We start from the raw sequence: 10,280 nt of genomic DNA on the forward strand, positions 1-10,280 counted from the left end.
ATGAGGACATCGTGAAGTAGACCCGGCAACTCATGGTGATGGGCTACACTCTGCTCATAGAATACTCCTGTCGCTATGAGGTGAAGTTGAGTTAGTCAGAAGACACTGCTTTCCTTATACTGTAACTCACTGTGATCTTGGTGCAGAGAAGCTACGATTAATCAACAAGCTGAACGTGTGCCAGAAGACATTCACAGTTTTACTTTCCCATGCTTTCTACAAGTACCTACCAGTTTACTGAGCTGTGAGCAGATTGGCTGGATTTAGGCTCCAGAAGTGGTCGAAGTAAATTATAATATTTAAAATGCTATATTCCGAATGCTTATGTGTTATGAAAACATGAAAAAAATCACACATAGTTCATACCTCCAAAAGCTGCATTTCCTATACAGAATGTAGGTTACATAACAGCTACCAACTCTCTACTTATCTTTTATGAAAAAAATAATTATTGATACAAGCGTAATGTTGTTTTAGCTACCGAATTTTCATTTTGGAGCGAACTGACTTTTGTATCTGCTAGATAATTTGAATAGAGACTCACCTGTTATGCACTCCGGAAGTGTAATAGTTTCCACGGCGTCAGCGTTGACGCCCCAGAAGCTGTTGGTGCTGCATGTCACAATTATGAATGAGGCGGGCGGCTGTGTATCCTGGAAGGTTAGCAACACTATAACGTTAACAACTTTTTATTGGAATTTGTGGAAAATTAAAGTTTGTTTCCCTACTTCAACATTGTCAATATCAACTTTCGACAGGAATGACTATCAAGAGCACATTTTCTGCGTGAGGTTTGAAAATATGGAAAATTTTGATTTTAGTGATGGTGCTAGAGAAATTACATAGTGGCTGCATGAGGCTTAGCTTAACTCTGAAGTCTGAATGCAATTTCTTGTAAAACCAGAGGTCTTGGTAATCATTAGTGTGAGGTCAGTGGAAGAAACTTTGACAGTAAAGTAAATTCATTACCTGGAACTCTGAATAACTGTAAATAATGGATATAGGTGTAATTAATCAAACACAGTTAACTCTTACTCACATTGACTTTGGCGAAGGCGCCGGGACTACAGGTATAATTCAAAGTGGCGCCCTCCCTTCGGTCCTGTAGTGCTGGTGCCGTCATGTTACTACCCGCTGCTGGAATGACCGCTGAGCAGCCTAGCAGAGGAGCGGTGGGGAAGTAAATTAGATATCAAGACGTGGCGAGAGAGAGAGAGAGAGAGAGAGAGAGAGAGAGAGAGAGAGAGAGAGAGAGAGAGAGAGAGAGAGAGAGAGAGAGAGAGAGAGAGAGAGAGAGAGAGAGAGAGAAATTTTTTATTTGGTCTCAGTAGGCGATACACAGTGATTGTAATATACATGGATATTCATTATACTGAAAATTATGAATCCGTTGAGCCGAAGCTCCATTACGGATCATTAGGAGGAAAAAAGAAAAAATATATACGTATATATATATATATATATATATATATATATATATATATATATATATATATATATATATATATATATATATATATATATATATATATATATATATATATATACAGTCACTTGTACATACATACACATGGTGGTATTTAAATTATCACGTTATTACTGATCGTTGTACTTAGTTAACAAATGACGCTTTAAATTTGATTTGAATGAAGTTCTAGACAGTGCAAGTTTAGTATTGTGAGGCAGCTGGTTCCACAGTCTGGTTCCTCTGGTTAAGATACTGTGTTGGGCACGTGAAATTCTGCAGAGCGGGAGTCTGAGCTCCTGTGGGCCTCTTGTGCCAATGGTGTGTGTATATGTACTGAAGCCAGTATGAACAGGGAATACATTTAATAAATTGTAGACAGATATACAACTTTGAAAATTAATAATATCTGGTAATTTAAGGTGATTGTAATGTAATGTCTAAAGTATGGATTGGTGTGGTCATATCGGTTACAGTTAAACATGACTCGTATTATTTTTTTTTCTGTTTGATAAATAAATTTGTATATATTTTTGGTATGTTCCTCTCCAAATAGCTGAACAGTACAAAAGGTTAGGGTATAATAGGGATGAGTAGATTTGTTTAAGGTTATTATAAGTAAGCTTATTTCTAATTCTATAAATAACGCCTGCTATTTTAGATATTTTTGTCATGAATTCATCTGTGTGAGATTTCCATTTAAGATTATTATCTATTAATACTCCTAAAAACTTAGTTTCATTGGCATATTTAACAACCTTATCACTGACTTCAATGGTTATATGAGTGAGTCTTTGTGGGATTCGATATCATGTAATTAGTTTTGTTGGCATTTAGAGTTAGTTTATTAGTAAGTCTTTCAACCCAGTTTAGAGAGAGAGAGAGAGAGAGAGAGAGAGAGAGAGAGAGAGAGAGAGAGAGAGAGAGAGAGAGAGAGAGAGAGACTAGAGACTACTACTACTACTACTACTACTACTACTACTACTACTACTACTACTACTACTACTACTACTACTACTACTACTACTACTACTACTACTACTACTACTGCTACTGCTGATACTACTGCTACCACTACCACTACCACTACTACTACTACTACCACTACTACTACCACCACTCACCACCACTACTACTGCACCACTACCACTGCTACTGCCACTGCTACTACTGCCACCACTGCTGCTGCCACTGCTACTGCTACTGCTGCCACTACCACTACTGCTACTGCTGCTGCTACTACTACTACTACTACTGCTGCTGCTACTGCTACTACTACTACTACTACTACTACTACTACTACTATTACTACTACTACTACTACTAATTTTATTGTAAGTATTCCACCTACCACCATCATCACCACCACAGCCACCGCCATTACAACTGTTACCAGCACCGTTACTCTTTACCGTAAGACAAATACCCTCTAAGATCCCACTAAAGCTTTGTGGCGCCGAAAACACAAAAACGCACAAAAAAAAGGAAAACTAACCCTTTTCGCATGGTACGCCTGGGATCCAGCCCGTCTCGGTGCAGTTCAGCATCTGAGTGTTGGTTTCGTCGTCCACCAGGATGTGTTTGTCGAGGCAAGTGGCGGTGACGTTTTGACCCGCTACGTAGTGTTCAGTGGCGCTCCACGTGCTGTTCGCGTTGATAGCTGTTGGCTCGCCCTCACAATCTGGAATGGATAGTAGAATTATAGTAACATATACATTTTTCTTTGCAAGAGGCAAAGGACAATGAAAATTTGAAAAAAAAAAAAAAATTGAGTACCAGCTTCCAAAGTTACATCAAATGAGATGATCAAATATTGGAGAATAAGTGTCTTGAAACTTTCCCCGTGAAAGAGTTCAAGTCATGGGGAGGGGGGGGAGTGCAGAAGTAGAAGGGGAAAAAGGAACATTGAGGCGGCGGGCGCAACTGGCAGTTAGCTTACAGGCAAGGCAGGGCGGCAAGGGCGTTGTGAGATTCCACTGGCCGTCTTCTCCACACATCACCGTAGTGGAAGAAACAACACTCGTGCTTCCCTGTAAACCGTCGGGAAGGATTAATATTACCATTATCATCTTTATTGTTGTTATTATCACTGTAAAGCAGTTGTCTCTACTCGCGTGCCAAACATGTCACTATACAGAAGTAAGACATGACATCGAGAGACACGAGAAGGTATACTTACAGCTGAAAAACACAGAGGATCCTGGAGTCTAGAAAACTCCTCTTGCTCCTCCTCGTTGCTATACAAAGCAACAAAAAGGCCACTCACCTCAAGCAGTGTCTTCAGGGTCCCACTGCATGTGTAGACCACCTCAGTGCCGACCGTGTTGTTGGTGAGCGGGAGCGGCTCTTGAGTCATGTCGGCTCCAGCTACTGGGGGCTCCAGCAGACAAACTATTGCAGGTCAGTGAAGTTTTAGTTTGTCTGTTTAAGTGAGCGTTTGTCTATTTCTCTCTCTCTCTCTCTCTCTCTCTCTCTCTCTCTCTCTCTCTCTCTCTCTCTCCAGTATATTGTCTTTCGTTCTTTCTGCTTTTCTTCTTTTCTTTCTCTTTACACAATCAATACCCGATAATTCAATAAATATTTTTACCCTTTACTGTTAGCTTTTACACTACAATATTCCCTATACAAGTACCTTTGTAACAGGGTAATGGGACGGACCATCCAGTCTCCAAACACGAGATGGTCTGATCAGGACTTCCTGACAGATTGAAGGCATGAGACTCGAAACACGTGACCACCACCTCCATGCCAGTTGTGTAAATGGTATCCACGCTCCAGCTAGTGGTGGCGTTCACTGCACTGGGGGTCTCCTGACACACTGATTGAAAGGAGGAGTATTAGCCTAAGAACCGTACTCATGATTACACGTTTTTGCATCTTATCTTGACTTACCTTCACAGGCCCTAGTAGTAGTTATTGTTGTTTTCAATAATGTTTCCATGATTATAATAATTTATCAGTGATTCTGTATCAGTTATAGAAAAAAAAAACACCAGCAAGATCAGATTAATTGAATGTACATGTCAGGTTAATAAACATTAGCAAACAGACGCTTCCTGAGTGTAACCTACCGTCACATGCTTCCACAGTCTGGGGCTCATAGAAAAAGGTGTTGGTGACGTTCTCGGTGGTGCAGGTCAGGGTCTGGTTGGTGGCAAGACTCTGCGTGGTGGTGGTGGGCGGACAAGTGAAGGTGATGGTACCGTTGAGATGCATGTGGCTAATGCTCGTGGTGTTGGTGATAAGTATCGAGGGTGGTGTTGGTACTGTGCACACTGCCGGTATAGATGGACTTAATGATCCATATTCTGAAACGCTTCCGCACCGTATTCCCATTATATTCAAGAGGCTCTGTACTTGAAGTTACATGAGTTTAAGGGTGTTTTTAGTTCTACTGATGGATTAATGTAATTTCTACATTATTAACAGGAGGAAAATTCTTGACAACTCAGCTAATAACCTCCCTGAGCTTTGAAAATAGGTGTGATGAGAAAGCAGAACGTGTCGAAATACGAGCTTTGTGTAGTCAAAAGTCGAGAAACATGTTGTACCCATTTCTACTGTACGTATTTTACGTTTTCCATCAATTCTAAGTCCTCAACCTTGTCTTCTATGGCTTTCTCTTGAGTTTAACTTATTCTGGGGCAAGAAGAAAATAGCCCAAAGTCTGGGACAAATGTCTTGAAACCTCTCTTAAAAAAGTTAAATCTTCCTACGATTTGACTTTTTTTAAGAGGAAGGTTTTAAGACATTTGTCCCAGACTTTTGGCTAATTCTTTTTCTATCTTTAAGAGAACTGACATTCAAGTGGGTCTTTTTTTTCTTTTGTTACCCTTGGCCGGCTTTCCTTCTTCCAAAAAAAAACTTTACCATGGCATTTAAAAAAAAAAAAAAAAAAAAAACGCTTACAGCAAAGTAAGAGACAGAGTGGATATAATCTTTTAGCCGCTGGAATTTTAATTTATTCCTCAATATAAATCAAATAGTCACTCATATATAGGTGTCGCTGTGTCATTAGGATGATTAATGCAAATTAGTGAAAACTGACCAGTTGACCTATTTTGTAAGGAGACTATACGAAGAAGGGAGGTCTAAATATTCGTACTGATACAAAACTCGTAACGTAACGGAAGTGTTTTATCGATTATTCAACATCACTTCATAATATTATATACTGACTAAATTTATTTCACATGAAGGAAATCCACACAATAGGTACACGATAAATAACGAGGCACTAAGAAAGTTCATATAAGTATGAAAAAGACTTTTGGACTATGCGGTGCAATTCTGGTCCCACATTATAGGAAGGATATAGGTCTATTGGAGTCAGTGCAAAGGAGGATTTTTAAAAAGATACAGCGGATGAAGGTTATTCCCTATGAAGAGAGACTGAAGAAACTCAATTTCCACTCCTTAGAGAGACGTAGGTTAAGAGGAGATCCGATAGATAGAAGTATTTAAGTGGTACTAGGGTTATAACAAACCGTTCTTAGGATCACTAGCGGGGACAGAACCAGAAATAATGGATTTAAGCTTGAGAAATTCAGGTTTAGGAGGGAAATGGTAAGAAAGTGGTTTTCAAAACAGAGTGGTTGATGAGTGGAACGAACTCAGTGGTCATGTAGTCAGCACTGAGTCAATAGGGAGCTTTAAAAGAAGATTAGATAAATTTATGAATGGGGATGATAGATGGAATTAGGTAGCTTTAATCATATAGGAACTGCCACGTGTAGGCTTGGTGGCCTCTTGCAACTTCCCTCTTTTCTTATGTTCTTATGTTTTTATGAAGAGATACCTGACCAATGCTATCTAGTGCACTCATGAGAAGTTATATAAACTCCAAATTGTTTACAAGTTCAACCTTTCCAACTTGCAACCCTTTCTCCATCACAGCCACCTCTAGTTCAGTTACAAAAATCTTAGCAGAGCCTGCGAAAAAAAAAAAAAACGATAATCTGCTGCTACATATTGTGTGCTAAGCTAACTACCTTTGAATAGATATATTTTCTTATCTATATCAAGGAGAAAAGATCATTTGGTGGTTTAAATCTATATGGAATTATACATGATCAACAGTGAGACTTACCGTCAACAGCCAAGCACACGGGATCAGTGGGAGGATTCATCATCCACCCGCCCAGCTGGCCCGCACACACTGCCGTCTGGTTCCGTACAGTAAGGTTGCCATTCAGGAAGTAGCCAGGGTAGCAGCTGCAAACACTCTCACGTATCAGAATACAACGAGAAACTTACATTTGCTTAATCCTAGAGAAGAGAATTAATGATCTTACGTAGAAGTGTGTGTGTGTGTGTGTGTGTGTATATATATATATATATATATATATATATATATATATATATATATATATATATATATATATATATATATATATATATAGAGAGAGAGAGAGAGAGAGAGAGAGAGAGAGAGAGAGAGAGAGAGAGCTATTATCAAGTCTTAAAAATAGCTAAGAGAACTTGAGTCCCACAAAGAGATAGAACACCTGTGTTCCGTGGCCGAGACTACTGACCTGTAGGAGGCGTTGGCGCCCACGTTCATCATGTTGTCATATGTGAACATCATGTTTTCGGTGGGTGGAAGTGGGTCGTCCAACATTCTGGAGAATCACACATTGCTAATTCATGGCTCTACATACATATGACGTAATTTCTATTTATTTGTGTATATAATTGATTTTATTCAGAAAGATGGGCAAATAATAAAAAGGTTTGCTCATACTCATTTCCCTTAAAAGGAAATAAGAATAAAGGAAATACAAAAACGGGAAAACAGCTCCAGAGTCTACTTGTAAAGAGTGTGAAATATTGGAGATGCTGGTAAACTCTTGTATTATTAATAGCGTGGACAGACTAGGGGTGACATATGGAGGATCAGCAGCAGGTCTGCAGATCTCCCTCACCCCGCTGCATGTAACTCCCTGTGAGAGATGGCAGCAATGGCAGCTGTCTACTGCCCCTTCCTTTATGTATGAGGACTGTAAAACTTTAATGAAGACCACGCACACGCGCGCTTCCATGTAGAAAAGAATGTTAAAATGGAAGAACAGATAAACACAAATTCCACATATCACCTCGCACGCCGAATAGTTGACAGATAGCGAAACTGACTTCACTCGATGGTGTGAGAGTGTCATGAGTAAGAGACCATCCTGATTCTCCGACTTCCAGCAACCGGTAGTGGGCGTTACCGGTAGTGGTTCCGGCACTGCTAATCACATCTTCGGCAGGAGTGTAGCGGCCCTCCACGGTCCAGTCGCCGAGCCTGCCAATGCAGTAAGAGTGTGAGTGGATATGTATCGCTTAAGATCTGCACTTGTGTCGGGACAAAAGACAAACAAAGCCTATGTAATAAAAATGGAATTGTAAGGTATCTTACTGAATCTATAGATTTCTTCTTTCTCCAAAAAGGTGTTCAAAAGTTAAAAAAAAAAAAAAAAAAATCCAAAACTACAACTTTAACAAGGTTCTCCTTTCATTAAGTTGCCATCTCTCATCATCTCTTACAAAGATATTCTGACAGTATTACAGATTGACTGTAAAAATGTATACGCCACAACTTGCAAAACTAGGAATATTTCATGCATATATGTGGGAGATAGACCTCAATAATCCAGAGCTTTTACATTACATTCTTACTATCATCTAGCATTGCTATTTTCTGACTTGCATCACATACTTATCATTGAGTCCCAGGACGGCAGTTCCAGATTCGCCAAAATTATCCTGCATCTGCAGATACCGAAATGAGAAAACACATTAAGTATAACGTGACAACGTCGTTTGAACTTGAGTAACAACAAAGTTTGCTTTCGATATTTATATATTTTTCTTTTCATATCAACATTCTTTTAAGTTCGTTTTGATTTCCTTTAAATTTCTTTTTAAATATTTGATTCTTCTTTCGAGTGCAAACGTTCAAGCTTCATTTACATACCCTCAGTAAACCTTCGAGATAGGTTATTCTTGCAAGAGTCTCAGGATAAGCCAGGGTGCTGCCTTTAGTGAGGCAGGCAGAGAGGGCCTCAGTCAAATCAGTGAAAGGAGTGTCGGGCGAGAGTACCTGATAACACAGCCCTTCGTGCAGATAGTAATTGCTTGGGCAACCTCCTATACAAGAAGAGAAAGTACGCAAATACAATGAAGCACGAAGTAAACTTGTATCAAGAAAGAAAGGAAACAGATGAATAACAACTTAAGGACATCGATACTGCTTTAATAACAAATAAAAAAACTTACATGACAAAAAAAGAAACGTAAACGTAGCACAAAATAGGAACGCAAGACCAACATGGATTCGTCTATACACTTACCTGGCAAGCCACACAGGTGGTGGGTGCCGGCTAAGTTGCAATCTTGAGCTCTGTACATCAAGGGATCACCGGATTTCTCCACCATCACTGCAAGACAAGCCAGGGTGTCGCTGCCCTGTGGAGAACCCATGCAATGCTGTTACAGAGGTTGTTATCACTGCTGCCTCGATGGTAGTTAAAAAAAAGAGATAAAATAAAGATACAAGAACAATTGACAAAAAAAAAAAAAAAAATAATGGTACTGGAAAAAATTCCACAAATTTTGGACAAGGAAATAATAACACATGGAAAACATTGAACTATTGTAGTATCAGTAATGTTATGTTATGTTAGACTGTGCTGGAGCTATGAAACATCAGAACAAACATTAAATATGCCGGTATATTTCCCAAACGAATAAGCTACTTTTCTCTTGTATCTGTCTCTGCTGCTGCTGCTGCTGCTGCTCCTCCTCCTTCTCTTCCTTCTCCTCCTACTGCTACTACTACTACTACTACTACTACTACTACTACTACTATTACAACAACAACAACAACAACAACAACAACAACAACAACAACAACAACAACTACTACTACTACTACTACTGCTACTACTACTGCTGCTACTGCTACCTACTACTGCTGCACTACTACCACCACCACTACTACTGCTACTGCTGCTACTACTACTACTGCCACTACTACCACTACTACTGCTACTACTACTACTACTACTACTACTACTACTGCTACTGCTACTACTGCTACTACTACTACTACTACTACTACTACTACTACTACTACTACTACTACTACTACTACTACTACTACTACTACTACTACTACTACTACTACTAGTACAATACTGCTACTTCTACAACTACTACTATTACTACTACTACCATTTTGCGTTTTTCAGCTGCTCCCTTTTACCTCGCACTCCTCATCTGGAGCACAGGTGATCGAGGTGGGCAACGTGGGGTAGAAGGATCCATTTGCAGACATACTGGAAAATAACATAATCACGTGTGCATGTTAAGAGATTTTGTCTTCAGAAACACTAATTGAAACTTGAACATGGAGAGCAGGAACACAAAGAACTTTAGATATAATTCAAGCCAACTTTTTCATATATGTAATCTTGGAATTCATACAGGAAAAATATTCAAGTGGTGGATCAGTCATACCAGTAGAAGTTGAAGGACAGTTAGATAATAGTGGTAACAGTTAAGATCAATTTAATAAGAGTGTATCAAGAGGCGAAGAGATCCACATTGAACTAATTGAGCCTTCCATCCCTTGAATCTCACGCACTTTATGTTTCTGCCCGGAATCATGCCAAGTCTGTTCTTCAACTTGCCAAACACTCCTTCATAAATAGAAAATCAAAATCTTTCAAACTCAAACACCCCTGAGACTTCTGGCATTTGGCTAAAAACATCTCTAATAACTGTTTCCGTGTCAGAGACCCAACTTTGTGTGCTGAACTCATAACGGAGG

At 39.4% G+C, this 10,280-nt stretch overlaps 1 protein-coding gene across 1 annotated transcript in view; it reads right to left on the minus strand.

Annotated features, from left to right (window-relative positions):
• Nucleotides 1-7,573, minus strand: part of LOC123504901 (sushi, von Willebrand factor type A, EGF and pentraxin domain-containing protein 1-like) — an 8,540-nt gene extending 967 nt beyond the window's left edge. Inside the window, exons 1-9 of the mRNA XM_045255807.1 lie at nucleotides 7,000-7,573; nucleotides 6,555-6,679; nucleotides 4,537-4,740; nucleotides 4,098-4,283; nucleotides 3,732-3,856; nucleotides 3,405-3,495; nucleotides 2,961-3,146; nucleotides 1,040-1,158; nucleotides 545-653 (exon numbers count right to left, since the gene is read on the minus strand). Of these exons, the coding sequence (XP_045111742.1) occupies nucleotides 545-653; nucleotides 1,040-1,158; nucleotides 2,961-3,146; nucleotides 3,405-3,495; nucleotides 3,732-3,856; nucleotides 4,098-4,283; nucleotides 4,537-4,740; nucleotides 6,555-6,679; nucleotides 7,000-7,085 (1,231 nt within the window). The 5' untranslated portion in view covers nucleotides 7,086-7,573. The remainder of the gene's footprint in view (nucleotides 1-544; nucleotides 654-1,039; nucleotides 1,159-2,960; nucleotides 3,147-3,404; nucleotides 3,496-3,731; nucleotides 3,857-4,097; nucleotides 4,284-4,536; nucleotides 4,741-6,554; nucleotides 6,680-6,999) is intronic.
• Between the last annotated feature and the right edge of the window lie 2,707 nt (nucleotides 7,574-10,280).

This window comes from Portunus trituberculatus, chromosome 17 (assembly GCF_017591435.1).
Source record: "Portunus trituberculatus isolate SZX2019 chromosome 17, ASM1759143v1, whole genome shotgun sequence".
Lineage (NCBI taxonomy): Eukaryota > Metazoa > Arthropoda > Malacostraca > Decapoda > Portunidae > Portunus > Portunus trituberculatus.